This window comes from Chrysemys picta, chromosome 11 (genome assembly GCF_011386835.1).
Source record: "Chrysemys picta bellii isolate R12L10 chromosome 11, ASM1138683v2, whole genome shotgun sequence".
Lineage (NCBI taxonomy): Eukaryota > Metazoa > Chordata > Testudines > Emydidae > Chrysemys > Chrysemys picta.
This window is the reverse complement of record NC_088801.1, coordinates 65,027,724-65,050,538: the sequence shown is the minus strand read 5'-3', so window position 1 is coordinate 65,050,538 and position 22,815 is coordinate 65,027,724. Positions and strand designations below refer to the sequence as shown.

Below are 22,815 nucleotides of genomic sequence, written 5' to 3'. Positions count from 1 at the left end.
TTTTCATCCCCACGTTACAGATGGGGAACTGAGGCACAGAAAAGTTTAAGGGTGAAATCCTGGCTTCATTGACGAGGAGAGTTTTGCCACTGACATCAACAGGTCAGGCACCCAGGATGTTTGGGAGGCAGAGGTGGGAACTGAAACCAGATTTCCTGAGTTCCAGTCCAGTCCTTTTAGTACAAGATCACCCTTCCCCTTCCTCTGGAAACATTATAAGTCGGTAACAGAGAAGCCAACAAAGTTACACCAGTATCAACGAGAGCAGAATTCAGCCCAGTGCATCTATAATACCTGTAGGCCAGAGGCGGGCTCAGAATATATCGTGGCTGTAGAGAGAAGGTGGTACTGGGAAGCAGAGGGATCGTGGCCCTGAATTTTGATGGTCTGTAGTGGTAACACTGACTAACCTCTTATAAAAAATGACACCCAATATAGCAGGGGTGGCCAACCTGAGCTGGAGAAGGAGCCAGAATTTACCAATGTACATTGCCAAAGAGCCACAGTAATACGTCAGCAGCCCCCCATCAGCTCCCCCCTCCCCCCGCGCTCCCTCCCAGCGCCTCCTGCTCACCGGCAGCCCCGCTGATCAGTGCCTCCCCCTCCCTACCCGCACCTCCCAATCAGCTGTTTTGTGGCGTGCAGGAGACTCTGGAGAGGGAGGTGGGAGGAGCAAGGGCACGGCAGGCTCAGGGAAGGGGCGGGAAGGGGTGGAGTGGGGGCAGGGCCTGTGGCAGAGCCAGGGGTTGAGCAGTGAGCACCCCCGACACATTGGAACGTTGGCGCCTGTAGCTCCAGCCCCGGAGTCGGTGTCTATACAAGGAGCCGCATATTAACTTCTGAAGAGCCGCATGCGGCTCCGCCACAGGTTGGCCACCCCTGCAATATAGCATACTAAAGGAAGGAGTCTGAATGGTCAGTTTTACAAGATTAGAGGTGAGGCGAATAAGGAAGAAGAGTGTGACCTTTACAGGACAAACTGGACACCATAATATAGAAAGCTATTGATCGTAACAAAAGAAAATGGTCAAGGGCTTGGCATGTCAGGGTCAGCAACTCCTCAATGCAAGAGAAAATTGCAATGGAATCAGGGCTGGTTCACAAAATGCTGCCAGGGCTGTAGCCATAGGAGACCACAGCAGTGCTAGTCCGATGTGTACTGCGCTTGCATACAGCTGAGTCAGCCTTGGGAAGGTGAGTACGAGCAATTTCCTCCTGACTGAGAGCTCTAGGAGGAGAATAACTCCAGCCCCTGGAGAATCAAGATGTCTTCCCTTATTATACCGTTCTGGTAGGAGAAACCCCTGCTGGGCCCCCACCCCTTCTGTTTAAAAGAAAACTCCACCCACTACTCTCCTAACTCTCTTCACCAGTTCCAGGCATGTTACTTAATCCCTTCTCCTTGCATATCCATTGCTTGCAGCCCAGAGGAGTTTGGGGCACATGGAGGGAGGAGGAGGTCACACTCTGAACCCTGGGACTTGCACATAGTAGCCCTATTCCAATGACTTTTGTAGGGGGCTCCAAGAGGTGTTTGAACTGCCTCATATATTATGACACCAGTGAGGACCAAGCCTATTTACCAGGTCACTTCCTGACATGCACTGGGAAGAACGTAATGTCAGGGGTCCTTTCCTACTTGGGAGGGCCGACTACCTCTTAATTCAGCAATTTGAGAGGATGATTTGTAATAATACTAAATGCAACACTGGGACAGTTCAACCAAGAGGTCCTCTGATTAGTTTACCGGGGCAATCAATCTCTAGGGTCTCTGAGCTGAAAAAAAACATGCTCTGATCCTCTGCCAAGAGCTAACGATCCAGTGATATTATGAAAGAAGAAAGAAAACCCCGCACTTCCTCTCAGACTGTGAGTAAAGATGCATCTGGGACACATCATCCAGGAAAAAGCAAATGCTGAGTAAAATACAACAACTAGCGTGGAATAATATGTCACTGCGCACTTACCATTCTGAAGCTTGTCAGAAAAGAAAACTGACATGGTCTCTGTGTCGTTTCTCAAAATACACTGAATCGGCTTCTGACTGACTCAGCTGTATACTGAGAAATCGAGCTCAGGAAATTATAATTTGAAAATAATTATTTTAATTACTTTAGCACTTATCTCTGTTCACAAATGATCTGTGAACAGGCTGGCACTGGTATGTATACGGTTTTTATTCAAAATTACTTGTGTGGCTTGGTTTCACACTGGGTCACTCAGAATATTCACTATTTGTGTGTCATGACTGGTCAACTAAGTCACGTGCTGCTGGTTTTTTTTCTCTATGTGGATAACTGAAATTATATCTTCTAGGGCTGGCTAAAGAGTTTCCACTGAAACTTTTGCTTGATGGAAAATTGGGGGTTTGTTTAAAGAACATTTTTCAGAAAACGTCAGCTTTCCTTGAAACTTTTGGGGGATTTTTTGTCGGAAAACCAAAAAGCAAAAGGAAAATGTTTGTTTTTTCACCAAACTGTGAAAATTATTCAATTTTGCAGTTTGGGTTTTTTTCCATCAAAAAAAATAAAAAAAATTTCCATCAAAGAGTCAAAATTTAACTGGAAACTTCCCCCCTCGTCCCCCTTATGTTGAAATTTTCCAAGGGAACCCCTTTCCCCGCATTTTCCAACCAGCTGTAATATCTATCTATTTCGGATCCCTCCTTTATACTCATCTGTGCCAGGGTATCTGCAAACCCAGCTGGCAATGACAAGGCCGCTCACTAATACTCATGACTAAGGCCTATTGTGCTAAAATGTGCTTTTTTTAATCGTATTGCATCCTCTCTCCTGATGGTTTGTTTTTCCCCGCCTATCATTTTCTGTTGTGACAGACCTGTAAGCTCTTTTTAATAAGTGTTAGTACTGTACTTTGCACAATGGGCCCTGAAATCGGATTGCAGATCTTGGGTGTTACGGTGATACAAATAATAAATGAGTCTTCGCTATAAGAAGACAAGAGAGCTCCCTTTTTCTGAGTGCATGATACCTGCACGCATTTAGAATTGTTTCAGTGAATCTAACACACAAATAGCAAAAAGGGATTTTTTTAAACAGCCATTTCCAACACATATGCACTCTCAAACATTTATAGGTGCTACTATTCCTGGCACACTTGCTTTCCATGCACATCCTTGCAAAGAAAAACTCACTCACCTGAATGTTTGTGAATAATGCCTCGATTCAACAGCCCTTTCAGTTTAAAGTTAGACATGTGCTTAAGTGAATAGATGGATTTAAGTGCATGATTAAGTGCTTTACTGAACCAGGGCTAAAATGACTAGCAAGGGTTGCAGACAACAGCAATATGATTCAGTGTGTCTGGTAAGGCTGATTGTTACTGATTATTTCTCAAAAAAATATATTAATTAAAAGTTTGGCAAAGAAAAATCTTGAGCCTCACATTTTATGCTCTTGTTACCTGTCCCCATTTTTCTCCCACCTACGCGATCTAGCTGTCCCCTTGCAAGATGCTGACCAACTGCCTCATCTTCTGCATACTACTGTAAATCACACTGCCAGAGGCAAAGCCAGGGAGAGCAAGTAGTTCCTCTAGTCTGGCTGATTAGCACCAAGATCAGGACAGCTGGCCGGTGGTACGGGGAAGAGAGAAAGGGTATTTTGGAAGGGCAAGCTGGCAAGATTTATTGCAAAAAAATATTTTTTGTTTCTGTTAGAACCGTGAGAGAGGAGGACAGAGAAGAAGAAATAGGAGATGCCCTCCTTGAGAATTCAGACTGCTATCTATATGGCTCTAGGCCTCTCCTCTCCTGATTTGATATGCATTGCTTGAATATGTAGCCACTGTAGACTGAGGCTAGGTCTACACTATGGGGGGAGGGGTTGGTCGACCTAAGATACACAACTTCAGCTACGTGAATAGTGTAGCTGAAGTTGCGTATTTTAGGTCGACTTACCTGGCTGTGAGGACGGCGGCGAGTCGACCGCTGCCACGCTGCCGTCGACTCCGCTTCCGCCTCTTGCCGCGGTGGATTTCCGGAGTCAACGGCAGAGCCATCGGGGATCGATTTTATCGTGTCTTCACTAGACGCGATAAGTCAATCCCCAATAGATCGATTGCTACCCGCCGATCCGGCGGGTAGTGAAGACGTGCCCTGAGAGCCAGCAGTGGCAATACATAGTGCAAACAAAGCACAGGAAAGCACATGTTTCACCACATTTGGAATTCAGTTCTCAGCTACACCAAGTTTAAACCCGATGCAGAGAATGTGAGTGTGTGTGTATGTGTGTGTCTGTGTGTGTGAGTGAGTGAGTGAGTGAGAGAATGTTGGGGAGGAAGTTAGCCCTAAGCCACCTTTCCTTTCCCCTGATCTTCGGCCAGCTATCTTACCTTAAAGCAGCCTTGCAGCTGCTCTAAGTTACCCAGTCTGCAGCCAGCTGGGGTTGTGGCAGAGTGCCATGAGCTTTCCCTTTGTACACCTCATGTGGAGCCGGTGATGGGGGCACAGGGCTGCAGAGCTGACTTTGCGCTACCCAGTGATGACCCTACCTCAAGAGCAATCCTCAGCTGTCACTTTAGGGTCACTTTTCAACAGCTTTGCTATGAACAGTGTAAAGCTGCCAGACTTGGGGCCGAGCTTTTATGATGTAAACTAAAACACACATAAGTATGTTCCCTCTAGTTGTAGAGACGAAACGCCCAACAAACATGTACCAGTCAGGATTCTGGTGATGTGCAAATTACTTGTGCAATTTAGGCACATGGAGAAGTGCACAGACACTTTTTCTGACTCTTGAAAATGTGGTGCGATACGCATTAGAAAGGCGACACCAACAGCTAGTACCAACTTGCCTGCTCATTAAGCTTTTTGGGCGACATTCATCTCTGGAGTAACCCCTTTGACAGTGGAGTTGCCCCATGGATGAATATGGAACATCTGGCTTTTAAAAAACTATTGTATCTCATTTATAATAAATAATAGCCGGTTGAGGAGAGCTGACTGGCTAGTGCACAAAGAAAATTCACAGGTATTTTCACCAGCAAACATAGCTTGTGCATGTCACTATTAATAGTGGGGCCATACCATTCATTTCCCATCAGCATTTTGGTGACTGGCACTTTCTGTGTGAAACCATTCACGGAATCACAAACATGTCACTAATTTTAGAGCAGGTATTTATTCATCTGACAGTTCATTTCAAAAGTGAGTGCGTTAATTACCATTCATTACTCTCCTGCTGATGAAGTTTTAGGCACCCAATCCGGGAACAGAAGCAACACCATGTGACAGAGTTCAGTGGTCAAAGGGACATAGTCAAAGAGAACAGATCTCAACAATACAAAGGCTGAAATTCAAAGTCAAGCTATTTCCGTAAGCTGCTTGCTGAATACTTATGAATAAAGTAACTCGGATCAGTTGGTCAATAATTCATAAACAGAAATAAGGGCTAAATTTACCAAATAATTTATTCTCCCCAAATAATTCAACCAGCTCTACTACTCAGTAACTTACATAAATCCGCAGCTTTCGACTAGGGTGGAATAAATGATCTGGTTAGCGGCAACAAGAGAAAGCAGATTAACTTCTGTTACTGTACTTGGAGCCTTCTCTTACCTTCATGGCCTTAACAGCCTGTGACCCAGAGTAATCAAATTCCCCCGCCTGACCAATCGACAGACCTCCAGATCCAAGGATGAGAACTTTGGAAACCTAAAAGTCAGCAATATCAAATGATTAGAATGATTTCCCAAAGGGTGCAAAAAGATGGCAGTTAAACTGGAGTGAAGGGAAACTGTGCAGTGTGGAATAGCCTTGAATCATGAAAAACTAAGTCAAAGAGAGAAGAAAAGCCAGCTTCAGAAAACCCGCAGCTGTCTGTCCAACTTTCCAAAAAAAGTTTTATTGAACCCATCTCATGCACAGGTGGGTAAAGAAATGGAGACGACTGATGTTTTACACAAAATATACAGTAAACGTACTGATTGTTTAACTTATTTATAGACAGCCAGGCTTCACTTTGGCTTCCCACATCTCTGTGTTGTATTTTTTATTCAAAGACCAACTGCATTCTGGAGGCACAATTCGCTGTGCAACTCGGCTCATGCTAAGAATTTCAAACTTATTTTCAAGCAACACAGTTTCAGCTTTATGCTGTCAACCAAATCTCATAGCTGGATACGACTGCATGAGGTGCCAGGAAATATAGAGATCACCATAACAAGCATAGATTCTGCTCTGGAGAACATACAAAAACATAGACACAAACCTCCATATCTCAAAACTTCCTCGAAGGAACAGAGAGTTAATAAAATAATGAGAGAGAGAGAGAGAGTAATCCAGTGGTTATAATGAGAATAAACGAAATCCTAATGTAGCTTTTGTAAGGGAGTCCTGTACTTCAGTTTCACAAGTAATTTTTTATGCTCTGCATTCTCTCCATCTGATTCAATACAAGTTACAGCTGGTGTATGATTGATAGCTAAAAATAAAGAACATTAATATACTGACCTCAAGCCTAGAAGCTACAGTTGTGGCCTTGGGCAGCACTGAGGCAACTGTTGTACCTTTTCCCTTCTTGATCAGCGAAATGAACGAATCGAATAGGAACTGGTAAAGGCAAACACATGTATTTTAGCGCCCAACCAGGACTAAATAAATATGAATGAAAGACAGAAAAACCAGGCCTGCCATGGGTCAATCCACTGCTAATGCAAATCAGCATAGCGCCACTGACTTCAGATGACTTTGACTTACACCAACCAAGAATCTGGCCCCATATTTCTAATTTCCATAATGATCTTTGGCGTAATGCCGTATTCAAGGAAGCAAGATGATATCAGGGAGGAGACTAGGGAGAGAAAGCCTATAGAACCCATTAATTCACTCACACCCATACTTTACTTGTACATGGGTGATAACACATACAAGGGAAGAATGAATGTTAAAAGTTAGAAATCCGAATATTGTCCTCTTAACCGGATCAGTGGAGCTAAACAGATTTTCACCAGCTGTGGATCTGATATGGCACAGTGCAGCTTCAGGGACGCATTAAATCTATCAGCATATGCAGTACACTACAGTATTCATAGCCTGGACCTGCACAAGGGGTTACAAGGACAATTCTGGGGTGGTTTTCAGTTCTTTTCAATTCACGGATCACTCAGAGAGGTAAGAAACTTTTTACCGAGAGATTCACTTATAGATTTAATCAACAATATCCAATTACAGTTAAAGTCAAATCATTTCCAACTACTTCTGCTTCCTTTCCCAAGAAATACTCAATAATGGATTTATGTTCAGACATGCCCTCTCCTTGCATCACCGCCTGCTACTGCTACTTTGGCATTCACTGAGACTACACAACCAGTTGCTATTGGAATTTGCATGAAGTCACAGATGGGGGATTAAAATTTCATTTCAGTGAGGAGAACAAGAGAGAGTGAGTGTGAATCCATTTATATAACTCTACAGTTACAAAATATGAAAGTGGAACTAAAATGTATTAGGAAGTTAATGAGGTTTGTTTAAAAAAAGCATCTGGGTTTCTTTTTTTTTAAAATAAAATAGAAAATTTTCTTTTACAACCATCTCAGGTAAAAGGAGTATGGGTCCCGTCCTGCAAAGATTTAAGCCCATGAGTAACTTTTTGCACGTGAGTAATCCCATCAATGTGAATGAAGTCACTCAAGGACCCAAAGAACATGAGATTGATTTCTGCTACTCGTGTAAATGGAGTCACTTGAGAGCCTGACCCAAAACCTACTGAAGGCAATGGAAGTCTTTCCACTGATTTCAATTAGCTTTGAATCAGACCAAATGCAGGCAAGTCTATGCGGGACGGGGATCTTGGTTAGGGTCCTGACATTTCTGAAAACAGGCCCTAAGAATGTCACTGCATCAAGATTTTCAGGGCTCCTCCATTAGCTGCTCTATACTCTACACACATTCCTTCAGTCACTCCCAAAGCAAACCTGAATCAATCTCTGTACAGTACCTCTGTGTCTGTTGGCCCCGCACTGGCCTCCGGGTTAAACTGTGCTGCAAAAATTGGTTTGGTCTCGTGCATAATTCCCTGCAGAGATAAAAGAAGTTGCCTTAGACAACATCCTGGTAATGAGGGGGATAGAGGAAGGCTACTGCTTGCAACCCTGTAGGCATTGAAGGGCAAGGGACCGGTATGCTTTTTGGGGCCTTTGAGTTGAAACTTGTTTCATTCCAGGTCTTCGCAGAGTGTTTTATCCATTAAAGCATTGAGCCATTCACCTTTTACCGGCAATACAGTACCCATGTAACCTACTGGATTGTGCACTGCTGAATAGCGAATGCTTTGAACAGCACTATTGATTGCTAAGCACTTACCAGAGAAGATATGCTAGTCTCCTTTCAGATGCAACATTGGAGCAGGTGGTGGAGGGGGGGTATACATTGGAACAGGCTGGGAGGAGTGGGCACACAGCAGTAAAAGGTCACCCTGGAGAGAGCTGAAGTAGAATGACTGCTTCTACTGCTCTGATTTCATATCAGTGCTGCTGAAAACACTGGGCCAAATACATCCCTGCTCTAACTCCACTGACATCGGTAGTTTCATTATTCTAGGGATGGACATGGCATAGTGTCTTTAATTCAACACCATGAGGCAAATTATGGATGCTGCAGCAGCGGGCACAGGTTGTGTCTTCCCAGGGCCACTGCCAGGAGATGACAAGTGGGAACACTCTGCCAGGCCAAGGAGAGCTGGAGAGTTGCCTGAACTGGGTTTCAGCAGCTGCTTGCAGTTCCAAGCAAGCTGCAGCAGGAGGCACCAGACCTCTCTCATGAATGGCATGACACAGGCTGCAGCTTGGCCCTGGGACAACGAATGAGAGAGGCCTGAAGGAGTCATTGCTGCATCATGAGAAGGTGACCGTGTCAGGTGGAAAATGAGAAGCCCTGGACTCTAAGAGGGCCCACTGCAGGCTCCACCTCCACTCCCCTGAGGAAGGGCCAAAGTAGGTCTCAGCCTAGGTGTGCTGGATAGGAGGGAGACAATGGGAGAGAGTATGGGATGGTGATGGGGGTGGAGACGAGAGATGGGCTGTTGGCCGGGGGCCTTCGTACAGCTACTATAAAGTGAAGAATTCACAATTAGTTAATTATTGTGCAAGCTATGCCCTACTTCTGGTCACAGAATACCATGAGCTGGCTACAGTTTCCCTTAATGTATTAGTTATTTTTATTTATTCTACATATATCATTTCCAAATATTTACTCCATGGCTTGATTATCAATATTTGGTATCTGCATTGGTTTGCTCAGCTGGGACTGGCCAGATCGGTCACACGGTATCATTTCTCTTCTCTGAATAGAAGAGAACACAACTTACATGTGTGGTTATCAAATTCAGTTTCTGTGACTGTTTTCAGAACGTGGGATAACATAGTGTGGCTCTTCGTCCCCCTCTAGTGGCTACACCATGTATAGCCATTTATGAGTCTGCTATTGCCTCCAGCATAACATACCTGGTCCTTTAGATCAAGCGATAAAGTCTCGTGTTTTTTAGATGCAGAAATTATAAGTTCACCCCCCACAGATGACCCAGCCCGGGACACCATTCTTGCTCATCTTAATCTGAATTTTGCTTTCCACAAATATTTTTGCCAGCCAACTGCTCCAATCTTCATATAAAGTGAACACAAAACGGGGTGTGTGAATGAGACCAAAACTAACTAATTTCAACATTGAAACAAACAGTGGTGGGAATTTTCCCCCCCACTATTTGTCCAGCTCTACTCAGAACTGTAGCCAACACCAGCTGGCAAACAAACTTCTGCTAAATGTATCTTCCAGAAAAGTATTTTGAATACACACTAGTACAATACAGCAGTTTCCAACCTGTCAAGTTTGATGTGGGGTGGGAGCGAAGAGCTAATACAAGGTATCCACCCACGGGAATTTTTTTTCCAAACAGCTACTCTTAAGCAGCATTTCTATGAGTCTCCAGGATAACTCAGGCTTACAGAAGGCAGCCTTGGTTAATGGATAGGGCTGGGATTCAGGAGGCCTGGTTCCTATTTCTGTTTGTCCACAGACTCACTGTGTGACCCAGGACAAGTCATTTCTCTCTGTGCCACTGCTTCCCCTCCCACCCTTTGTCTATTAAAGCTGTAAGCTCGTTGGGGCTGAGATTGTGTCTGTACAGCACACTGGAGCTCTGGTGAGGGTTCCGGTCTCGAGGCGTCACTGTGATACAAACAACAATATGGCAATGTGGGTTTAGCAGTCTTGAGCGTGGGTGATTTCCAATAAAGGCACAGAAATCATCCTCGGCGGAGGGGGAGGGAGGCACATCTTCCAAGAGCTTCCAAGAGCTGTTTGTTATCAGCTCCTCTAGAGGTGGCAAGGGGTCATTGCGCTGATTCTGCAGCTTGCTTAGCTGACCAAGCGGTCACCCGCAGGTCACAGTAACTCGATTCGGCTGACAAAGCAGTGCCACCAAATAAAGGTAATTATCAGATAATGAAACAGAGAGAAAAGACTTCTTAGGGAACAACTGGCCATGATGGATAACCCGCAATGCTGTTCCTGCAGATAAAGCAGGCTTGAGTGAGGCATGTGAGTGAAATAAATGACCGTCTTCCCCGACTCACCCATTGCCTGAGCAGGTATCTGGAGAGAGTGTGTTTACCTCATTTGTTTGATCATTGACATTCACAAAAAGAGGTTTCCAGCCAGCAGGAAGGGTGTTGCTGTCAAGTGCATAGCCATGGTTCTGTGCTGTAATGAAAGCTTGTCCGTTCAACAGGTTCATAACCGGCTGATTCTGACCTCTGAGAAAAGAGAGGGGGAAAGGACAGAGACAGGGAGGTTGGTAATGGAAGCAGGGCCGCCAAGAGTGGGTTCGGGCCCCAGTGAAAAAAAATTTTTGGGCCCCCCAGCAGGGCAGACCGGCTAAACAGGGCCGACGAGGGGGGGGAAGCCGGGCCCCCTTCCAGACCGCCGGGCCCCGGTAATTTGTACCAGCTTCTCCCACACACACTTCAGCCCTGGATGGAGGGAATCAAGGGCAAGAGGAGAATATCACAGTAATGGAAGGCAGTTAGCAAAAGCAAAGTACTTACCATTCTAATTACTCACCTGAAGAATGACCAAAGTCACAGATATTTTATCTCCCCAACACAAATTAATTTAGAAGGTCTGGCTAGGGGAGGGTGTTACAGCTACTCAATACCAGCTATTCGATTTCTATAGTCAGTATCACAACCACAATGATAAAGAAATCAAATTCAAACCGTGATATTCTTTAGCAGGATTGGACCAACTAATACAGTAGTTCTCAAACTTTTGTACTGGTGACCCCTTCCATATACCAAGCTTCTGAGTGTGACCCCTCCTTATCAATTAAAAACACTTTCTTATATATTTAATACCATTGTAAATGCTGGATGCAAAGCGGGGTTTGGAGTGGAGGCTGACAGCTTGTGACCCCCCCGTGTAATAACCCCTGAGGGGTCCTGACCCCTAGTTTGAGAACCCCTGAACTAACACAAACGCTTTCTAACCTGCCTTGAAATGAACAATTTATTTAGAGGAACAAGGTCAATTGCTGGAATGAATAAATAAAGTTACTGCTATCCAGGTTCCGATGGAGTCATATCAGCGTGCAGGCTAAGAGAGAGGCCTGCTGAGAAGTATGGTGGAGATAGTGCACGGAAGACAGTATCCAAAGGAGTTTTGTTACTTACAACAAGCTGAATGTATCTGTCAATGGTAAAATCTCATCCTCTGTCTAGAGTCACATTTGTAATCTGAGCAATACACTGAGCAGAGATATCCGGTTGCAGCTGCAATCAACTTCCAGCAGGAGCAGCAATGGAGGATGTACCAATGTTATCTTTGAAGGTCGTCATACCTGCTCCAGTTCTGATCTCTTGGGCACACAATGCCCAGTGTAAAAGTGCCACGGTTGGGCCGCTGTATGTAAATTCACGATTTCTCCTAGTGAGTTATTTAGCAGGGAGGATTAAAGCAGAATCCTTTGGACTTGAGCTATAAAGATGGAAGCGGATCTGATGGAGATGTTAATTAGTGGCCAGCAGCGGGCATAGTGCACAAATGAACACTGCTGGCTGCTCGCCGTGCTTGACCCAGGGAGAAAGATGTGCATTCTGCATCCATGGCGTTCACTCTACCCTTTAGGCCATGTTGTGACATGACCTATGGGAAGAGGGGACAGATATGCAGCAGCATGTGCAGGTCCCCAACTCATCTGGCATCCTGGGGAGGGCTAGCTCCAGGCACCAGCTTGCCAAGCAGGTGCTTGGGGCGGCCATTCCGGAGAAGGGCGGCACGTCCAGCTATTCAGCGGCAATTCAGCGGACGGTCCCTCACTCCCGCTCGGAGCGAAGGACCTCCCGCCAAATTGCCACCGCAGATCGCGATCGCAGCTTTTTTTTTTTTTTTTTTGCGCCGTTTGGGGCGGCAAAAGCCCTGGAGCCGGCCCTGATCCTGGGCATTCGAGGGGGGGAGGCAAAATGTTGATGTATTGAGTTCTTTGAAGTCCTGAGGGCATGTGTTCAGATTCTGTAAGGCACCAGCATCATCATACCTGTTGGCCATGGGCATCTTGTAGGATGTAGCTCCAGCTGCTATTCCAGTTATCAGATTCCCCATGCTGACTCCAAACAATGGCTCCTTGCGATCGCTCTTCAAGACCTAGGTGGAAATAATTTTCATTAACCCGACTGTGAGATCCATGGGAACAGTGAATCTCCAAGTTGAGCAATAACGCAAACTAGTGCATATTCTTTATGCATTTAAATGCAATGTTTTCAATTAGGATTTAATTTGTCTTGAAAACTTCCATACAAAAATGAGCTAGTCCCTTTGCTGCCAGGGTAGTGTTTCTTATACACTACTAATGCCCAGGAGGAAATTCAGGGTACCCAGCACACATGCACAGGTAGGGGCCAATGCTCCGCCCACCATCACATCCCTCCTCCAGGTGTTTCGAGGTCACTCCATACAGTGGAACTGGTGTGGTTCTGCTGGGCAAGAGCTAGGGAGGCCATTCAGTGAGTGTCTTCGGTGCACAGCACGGCTCACAGAAGGCGGGGCTGATGGGAGAACAAGTTGAACTCATTGCAATATGTGGGGGTCAGGAAGGAACTTCCCCCTGGTCAAAGTGGTAGTGACCTTGGAGGTTTCTTGCCTTCATTTGCAGCATGTGGTGTGGGCCACTTGCAAGAGTACATGGGTATATCTGACAATCATTTCCCTGACGTTATAGGGGCCTTGGGCAGTGGAGCACTTTGAGCCCTCCTATTCTCTGCCTGTGGCGCAAAACAGTCTACTCTCCTGTGGGCTGTCCTACCATAGTCTAGTTCCAGTTGTTGGGTTTAGCGTGGGCATGTGGGGTGCTGTTGGTGGCCTGTGACATACAGGAGGTCAAACTAGATGATCTGGTGGTGCCTTCCAACCTTACACTCTATGACTCTATGACGACGGGTGGTGGCCTCATGACTCTGCAGATCTGCTGAGATTGCTCCCTGAGAAGCAAGGGCACATGCCCCCAGAAGCAACCACAGTCTCAGGGCAGGGGAAGCTACAGCCAAGCAGAAGCTCTGCGGTCTCTCTACAACCTGTACAGGTGTGATCCCTTCTCTCCTTTGCTCCAAAGGAAAACCCCAGTTTCCAGAGCCATGACTCAGGCTGCTTTCCAGGGCTGGGCCATAGGGAATGAGCAGTGGCATCACACATCACTGGAACTGAGAAGCACCAGCCATCTGTAAGTTACATAATTTAGAAGAGACGGGCATATTTCCCAGGACAACCATACTGCTCCGTAACATGCACGTTTGCCTTGCTTGACTTCGACACAGATCTGCACTGACTCATTAGCGTGTGCTGCGAGACACCACCAGTACGATGGTGATATTAACGGTGATTCTTCTTCAGCGCCCATAACTGTGCTAAAGGCTTTACAACCCTATGACTAGGCAGATCCTTGTCCCAGAGCTAACAGTCTAACTGGACACAAGACAGGGATATATCCTACTAACAAAATGACCAAAGTGAACTTGGGCACACGACTCGTTAGCTCCATGATCATTCATTTTTCAACTACACGATCTGACCAGAAAAGACTGAGTCCGCTTAAAGGAACCATCAGGTCATCACCGACAAGCGAACCCAGTGCACACGCTGTACCTTCTTAAGATTCTGAATCAGCTCCTGTGCCTGCATTGGATCCCCAGGGCCGCCGGAAAGAAAAAGCCCATCATACTCCATCCTGGTGAAATCATGATTCCATGGGACCAAATGCACCTCCGCGCCTCGCTGGCAGAGAAGCAAAAGAGGGAGGAGGAAAATGCTTTAAGTCAACTTAGCCTCTTAGTTCATTCTAACTGCTCCCTTATGGCCCAGCAGACATATTCCACCAAAACCAGCCCTGAATGCCAATATGTAGACTCTCTTTGGTAAATCTCTATTTTAGGGATGTATTTAACAATGTAACAAGCCCGTGGCCACCTAGGACTTCATAGTTGTCACTGAGCTGTTCACCACGACATTAAAGGCTTCATAGTGACAGCACAAATAGCCCATGAAACCTATTAACCTAAAAGCACAGCATCCTAGCTCTTTACTGAAAGGAGGCAGGTTAGCCTGGATTCAGTAGAGATAGGCTTGGCAAAATTCAGGTTTGTAATCATTGTGATGGATAGTATAGATGTTTGTTTGTAAGCATTTTTTTATTTTTATCAATTTAACGTTTCACATTTGCAGGAATTATGTGAGGTTTGGGCAATGGGGAGGAATCAGACAATTATTTAATGATGGTAGATGCTCAGATTCTAAAGGCTAATGTTTCGTAATGGTTAAAACACAAATGGTCAACATCACATGTCAACATAGACAAAGTAAATATCCTTAAAACCAAACCCGAATAAGTTCTCAAGCTGCATTTCTCTTCCTTTGCCTAGCTGGAGATGTTGATTGTTACCTCTGGAAATCTTTTTTGTCAGTTTGTGTATGTATGGTGAAATAGACATTTACTGATGTTTACTGATAAAAATCTAATCCTAGCAAGACTAAGTAAGTAACTTGGGCACAGATCCTCAAAGGTATTTAGGTGCCTAACTCCCACTGAGATCTCGTTAAGGATCTGGTCCTTAGGCAAAGGCTTCACTTTATGTCTGTGAATAGTCCCATTGACTTTTCTTGGTTCCCAGGCGGCGGATCTACACTGGAGCTTCAAGTGAAGCACATGTTTAGTGTTTTGTTGAATTGCAATCAAAGTTACTTGCCCAAGGCTACCCAGCGTGCAAGTGGCAATACCAGGAATAAAACCCAGGAGTCTTGTCGTTAGGGGGACCAGACCGCAAGGGTGAAAAATCGGGACAAGGGGTGAGGGGTAATAGGAGCCTATATAAGAAAAAGACCCAAAAATCAGGACTGTCCCTATAAAATCGGGACATCCGGTCACCCTAGTTGTTGAGGATAAGCTTTTGTGGGTAAAAACCTCACTTCTTCATATGAAGAAGTGAGGTTTTTACCCACAAAAGCTTATGCCCAAATACATCTGTTAGTCTTTAAGGTGCCACCAGACTCCTTGTTGTTTTTGTAGATACAGACTAACACGGCTACCCCCGATACTTGACCTACTTGTACAGTTTTCTGCTTTAACTGCTCAGCCACATTCCTTCCGTTAATACTAGTTCACTGGACTTCTCTTCGACCACATATAGGTGGTGCATGTCATCCAGAGAAAACAGTGCAAGGATCTGTTACAATTCGATCTTGGATTTGTGCTGTTTAGGCAACTCTAGATGGCTTTTGCTGGGCTGATTTTCCCTAGTGCCACACTGCTAAACCCTTTTCCATTGGAAATGCTCCCTCCTCCTCTCCTTAGCTTCGCCAACCTCTTGCTACACCCTCTGTGAAGTTCAAACGGTTTCCTTTGGCCCAATCATTTAAAATGGGGGAAACAGTCATGTCTATCAGACTATCAAATATTAGGTGCAAGCTGTAACCAAAAATGGCTGCATGATGCAACGCAAAGCATGCTTTCTGTTACAGCCTTAATGTTTGCATTAGCAGAGAATACATTTGGACATCAGGAACCCCAGTTCCCTCAGAGAATGGAAGGCCACCATCTTACTGCCTTCTCCTGAGAAACAAGACAAAGGGCTAGTATGGCTTAAAGGCCGATATCTCAATTATGAGAAAGCCTTCCAGGAAAAAAAGTATTAGTGCCGAGTTTCCTGCTTTAAATCATTTTTTACAATGCAGGGCTGATTCTTCCTTGGTTGCTATTAGGCAGGTAGCGACATATCCCTTGCAGTCTCCTCAGTTCACACGTGAGTCCCTCAATGAAACCATCTCAGTCTCCTGCCAATAGATCTTCTCATGGAATTCACACACAGTGGCTGCCTTATGGCTATTCTTCATCATCAGGTTAGCTTTAGGGACCATCTATAAAGTTCAAAGCATGACTCACCCCACTGGGACTCATCTAACACGGGTTGCACTTATAATGAAATGAAAACATTCAGGTGGAGGGCAGTGGGTGGGATGGATCCCTACCAATTTTTCGAATAGAAGGTTCAGTAAGAATGAGTAGCATGCTCCCTGCAACAGATACAGCTAAACTATCAGCCTGTCTTGTACTAAAGCAATGCTGCAAAAGAAGCTCCCTGGAGGAGAAAGATACAGAACACTGACTTACCTTTACTAGCAAACGGATAGCATTGTTCTTTAACCCACAGTCCACAGCTACAACTTTAATTGGATTCCCTTTGCCATACACCTTGACTTCCTATTGACAGGTTTAGAAAAAAGATAGACAATTACTGTACGTGACAAACCACAAGCCATAAACGCAGTGAGGGTGTTTTGCACACAGGTTGGTAGCAGATTGATTGTTCGCTGCCAGGAAGTGACTGGCACTTACCAGTCAATTTACAAGGAAATCTCAGGAAGTGCCACAGAAGTTAATTTTTTTTTACGAAAAGCAAAAACAAGTGTAATGCTTTTTCATATACTGTTCGTTACAGTCATAACAATGATCCCTAAGAAACTGGCTGTCTCCATAGTTAATGACTAGTTTTTCTGTGTTTCGCCTCATTAATGGAAAGTAGCAACTCAATTCTCAAGAGCTGTGGCTTAGATGTAGCACCACAGAGAGACAGTGATAGATACCTTGGGCCAGGTCCTCAGTTGGTGTGAACTGGAGTCACTCCACTGACTTTAATAAACCAAGGCCAATTTACACCTCCTCAGGATCTGGCCCATTATGCTTTCGATGTCGCCTTGATTCTCCACTTCCAATAAGGCTGGGATGTAACAGAATGAATCTCTATGTTACATCTACACAATACAGAATCACCATAATATCAGTGTAATTTGCCATACCAGTACAGACCAATAGCCCATCTAGACTGTCACTGAGAGTGACCCATGTTTATACGATACGGATGGTTTTATGTTTTTTCCAATGCCTTCCCTGCAAGACACTTTCCCATCTGCTGTCATTTTGCCCCTTTCTTCACATTATCCTAATGTAGCGCATTGTTTTGATAAGCTGGAGGATTCCATAATGTAGGCAATAGCATGGCCTTCTCTATGGCGGTTCTGCTCATAAGCATGGTGTGTGACTGATTGCTATGTTTGAAGAAGGAGTTCCCCTAATGGAGTGACCATTATAGGATAGTAAGACGGGTAGGGATTAGCCTGAACAGAGATAATCTATTGCGATGTGTCTACTGATTTATATATCATACCCCACAATGCATTTCCTGAGTCTGCAGAGCATTGGTGCATCTAGGTCCTCTCCATCTTCTTCTAAGTTTCTAATACTATTTGTCATGCCTGTGTTCTGATTTGCAAAGGGGTTATCTGTCTGGTACAATCTTTGGTACATTATCTTATAATAAAAGAGTGTTTTAATTTAACTTAGGAAACTGCAGAACCATATTTATGCAAAGCAATGTTGGTTTTGGTTTTTACAACTCTTCTACCTATACAGACATTGCTGTATATGCTTGTTCGAACAAGTTAATAATGTAGGTTGGGACTTTCGAAAGTGCCAAAGCTAGTTAGGTACCAAACTCATATTGAAAGTCAATGAGCACTGGGTGCCAAACTCCCTTAAGTGCTTTTGAAAAATTTCAACACCATTTTTAAATAGGCTTCCGAAGGGCTTTTGGCTCCTTGCAGCTCACATATACAGGGATCTATGCAACATTCATGATGCAAACGCTTCACTGGTGGTGACTTTCTTTGGTTGTTCTAATCCTCATACAATTAATTACAGAGCAAAGCTGCCCTGAGTTATTTGGACTAGAAAAGGGCCTGAACAAAAAGCTCTCATCTGAGCTAAATCTTGCAGAAATTCAGATCCAGATTTGAAATTTGTAATTCAGAACAATCTGTGATACAGGTCACTAATAAAACCCCAAACCCTTAGTTTTTGAGGTTGGATTCATGGCTTGCAGGTACCATAACCTTGCAGCATTAATGATTTTACTCTGTCCAATTGATTAGATTCTTGTGGACATAAATGACTTGACCTTCTCAAATGGTTAAACAGTTCATCTGCTCTGGGCATCTGAAAATAACGTACTCAAATTAACAGCATAATAATCTCTACAGAAACTGCCTGCAAAAGGCAGCCAAAGTCTACAAGGCTGGCCTATATAAAAACCTTCAGTAAACAGAGCTATCTCACTAGCATAAAAAGAAAAAAAAATCACTTCTAATGTACCACTGATAAGAAAACTTCTGGTCTTACTGCATTCTGATTTACATGAAAATAGCTGTTTGCTAGCAAATAGATTATCATGTCCAGTAATTACCACCATTGAAGAGTTTAGCTAATTGTCAGCTTTATTTGTGAAGTTGCTTTTTAAGCCCATAAAATGAAGTTATAAACATAATGAGACCACAGAAGCTCTGTTAATCTTTTTATATCTCTTTTATGGATGGTATTTCCAGTATCTTTATAGTAATTCTGCCATTACCAAGAGAGTCAAGAGGAGGAAATAACAGAAAGGGGTTTTATTATAATGTTTCGATCAGCTGACGGCAGATGGAGATTCGCATGTACGGAACGGTCAAGTTTCACTCCAAAAATATACAGTGTCGGTGGTGGAAAAGTGTACAGTGCCTGATCTGAGGGACTCAGCGATTTCATGAGATTCCCCAGGGAAACATGCATGAACCTGTCATTGTATGCCACAATAAGGGGCTCTTCAGAAACGGAAGAGAGCATTGACCTATCAGCCTTCCTCACTGCCATCAGGGGCATAGATAGAATTAGCACTCAGCCCCACCCAAATCTGTGCGAATGCAGAAGCCAGTATCTGCGTGGTTGTGGATCGGGAACTCCTGGCTAAATAACAGGTGGCTCTCAGCCCATCTGTCGAATGCTATGGCCAGCAGGGAGCAGAGTAGCCTAGCGGGCCATGCCGCTGCCTATGCCCAGCACTGGAAATGTTTCCCAGCCCCAGACTACTTTGCCAAGAGCCAGGTCCCGTGCAGGCTCCACCTGGCCCACCTGACCCAGCTTAACCTGTGCTTCCCATGGGGCGGTGGGGATCACCCCCTCTTCATTTGCAAGTCCAGCCCCCAGGCTCCCTGCACTCAAATCCCTTCTGTTCACCCAGTTATCTACCCCTACAATCAAGTATTCAAATAGATGCAACAGAATAAACAATAATGTATAATATAACAATATACAATGCAAATGATTTGCTGTGATGTCAAACCTCTTGTCATTGCCTGTCTACCCTAAGCTGGGGCCCACCCAAATTTCTACTCTTAGCTTTGCCACTGACTGCTATCCTTTCAGTCCTGTGCAGATTGACTCAGGCACTGTCTGCACTACAGCTACATCAGAGTCAAGGGACCCATTCCAAAAACATTGCCCCTTGACTGGGTTATAAGTATAACACAGTTAAAAATTGTAGTGCAGACATGACATCAATGCGTGCCTGTTCTGGTTTAACAGCCTATCCTTGTTACGATGGAACATGGTTTGCAGATCCCCATAACACGGTTACAATCTGTGTTCCGTTACTGGTCTATATGCTACCTAGAGCAGTAGTATGTAGCTATGGTTAATACCTACCCTGGGTGGGGGAGGGGGAATCCCTGTCCAGTACAAAAAGGCTGACTTCTACAACCAAACTAACAAAAACTGTGCTGGAAGAGAGTGACCAAACAGGATTGTGAGTTTTCTGGGATTTCCAACTTTTCACTGACATTTCTTTAAGGGAAACCACATTTTCCACCAGCTGAAAATTCTTCTCACTGTGTGAAAATCGCCCCCATGCATCATGGCGATACCTACCACCTAGTACCACTTGGTCTCGCCCTTCTCTTAGTCCCCTATCTGGTGTTGCCAGTTCCTAGGCTAACTGTTTAGACCATTCCTACTCAACACAATACTCCTTCTAATGCCACCTGGCCCCAGCTCCAAGCAGAGGACTAAAGGGGTGCTCTTTCTGCAGTCATTAATGGGTAATCCTCAAAAACTTTGGAGCATGGTACAGTTTGCAAAAGCACTTAAAGGTCTCCAGATTGCATAGTCAAGTGACAATGATTTATCGATGAACGCGCAGTGTTTACTATGATAAGGAAAAAGGAAACTCTCTAGGGCAAACGGGGAGAGGTTTTATTACTCAAGTGTACAGCACCCACATTGGAGAGAGAATTCTCACCTTGGTTGAAACATCTGCAATCAGGTTCTGCTTATTTGGATCTACAAACTCCACAGGCTGACCTTCAAATTCAATCTTCCCCAGGACTGTGCCCTGTGGAAGAAGGCAGTAGACAGCTAAGTGTGAGCAAAGAAGAAGTTGCAAACAGTGGCGCAGGTACTGACAGACAAAACTCCGTAGGAAGTGGAACAGCTGCTCCAAGCCTTTAGTTTAACATTACAACCACTTCAGGCATCTTCAGAAGTTTGCTAGCCTTCACCAGTATCAAAAGTGGTTTAAACACCCTATATTTTGGGGGAGGCAAAGCAGGCAATAAAATCAGTGGATATGGGGCTAGGTCAGCTGTCTAGGAGTAGCAAAATGGAGTGCTACTCAGGGGAGATCAGAATTCAGCTCTCAAGATGGCAGGCTTGTGGGTCTGGGAGCACTCCCAAAGCCAGCATGCACCTTAAATGTTTTCCCGTGCTGTCTTCTGCCAACCACTCTGGTTGACTGCAGGAGCAACTCTGGTGTCATGCACAGGGAGTTGCATCCTCTCTTCTCAGCAGAGGCATGGCTGGACCTTTCAGCATGGGAGGAGGAAAGTGAAAGGGAGCGAGGGGGTGTTTTCATATCCCTTCCTCAATCTCCTATGATAAAGCATGGTACCTTTACATTCTGTAGCCCCACACTAATGTGTGCAATGGGACTACACACTGGCTTCAAAGGTACTCCCGTGCACAGCTGGACCACGGCCAGGCCACACACTGTAGTACCTGAGACATTGTAGTCATTTCCCTATTCTTAGAGCAAGAAGGAACTCCAGTCTTGTGGACACCTGTGTGTGCAAACTGTGGGTAAGTGACAATGGCAAGCACTGGAAGGGCTAGAAGCTGCTACCTTTACTCATACCACCTAGCATCGTACACCACACGTAGCCACAGTGGGACAGGGACAGCCCCCATGTGAGTAGGGGTGGCGGAGTCTGTCTCCCAGGTCTTCATTTCAGGTAAAATGCCGTTAACAAACTCTTTGCTAAGTTGCCCTCTTTCTGGGACTTTGAGGAGACTTCTCTTTCCCTTCTCACATTTGCTGATTTGGTGAAGTTTATATGGGGGCAGAAGTTGAAAAGGCCTGTGTCACCTTCAAGAGACAGCCATTTGGGAGCTCTGAAAACTGCTAAGCACTGCCTTGCAACCCTGGGAAAGCTGATTACAACAACCCCCCACCCCCTCACCTCACACTCACAGTGTCTTACCTTGACACTGGATTACTTAATGACATGGTGCCCCGTGTTTACTGTTCATTTATGCATTCATCATGGTGAACCCTCTTCTCATCTCCCATTGATAAACATACACGGAGTGAAATATTAAGCTAATTTTTCAACCTGACTAAGATTAGTGGGAGAAAAGGTGACATGATGCATTTTTTAAAAACCATAAACCAATATCGCTCTGTGTCCAACATAATGCGCATTACTACCGTACGGTGTACGCTAAGCAAATGGTTATTGAAAGCATATTTACTATGGATGAAAGGGGCACTGATCTATTAAGGGATACGTATCAAGGAAGTACAAAATGTATTTCCATTTACAAACATACTATATTAAACAGTACTTGTCTTCTGTCTTCAAAGACAGGCATTTTCCTTAGTATTCATTTGTGCAAATACTATATTATGCAAGTTAGGTCCTTCATATACTGCTGGGTGGAGGGAATGCAGGTTTGGACTGTCTCATACAACCCAAATACCTAACAAACAAAAAACCAGACAAGAGCAATAAAAAAGCCTCAGCAGTGCAATGATTTTTATTCCAGATGGATTTGATAATTGTTTTACCCAAGATGTGAAATATACCTTGCCATTAACCTCCCTCCAGTAACCTAATATTCCACATGTCCTTCAAGGGTCAGTGCTGGGAAACCAGATAGGACTAATGGCCATAAAAAAAGAAAATAAAAGGCTTAGCCCCAATAAGGTGTAATTGGCCTCATCTAGGAATTAGCGTAGCGCAGTGCAGCCGCTTGGTCTCCTCAAGACCCATTAGATTAGGGCTGTCCCTTTCCTTGGAGGGTCAGATATGAAATAACACAGGAGGAGACCCACCAAACTCTCTCTCTCTCTGCCTATATTTGGGTCTGCCCATCTCTGCCTACCCACAACACGCAC

General features: G+C 44.7%; 1 protein-coding gene across 1 annotated transcript in view; it reads right to left on the bottom strand.

Moving 5' to 3' along the window:
- Nucleotides 1-22,815, bottom strand: part of CPS1 (carbamoyl-phosphate synthase 1) — a 123,020-nt gene that overhangs the window by 77,072 nt on the left and 23,133 nt on the right. The window contains exons 6-13 of the mRNA XM_005279683.4: nt 20,662-20,754; nt 16,668-16,757; nt 14,150-14,278; nt 12,549-12,655; nt 10,629-10,770; nt 7,959-8,036; nt 6,473-6,571; nt 5,579-5,674 (exon numbers count right to left, since the gene is read on the bottom strand). Of these exons, the coding sequence (XP_005279740.2) occupies nt 5,579-5,674; nt 6,473-6,571; nt 7,959-8,036; nt 10,629-10,770; nt 12,549-12,655; nt 14,150-14,278; nt 16,668-16,757; nt 20,662-20,754 (834 nt within the window). The remainder of the gene's footprint in view (nt 1-5,578; nt 5,675-6,472; nt 6,572-7,958; nt 8,037-10,628; nt 10,771-12,548; nt 12,656-14,149; nt 14,279-16,667; nt 16,758-20,661; nt 20,755-22,815) is intronic.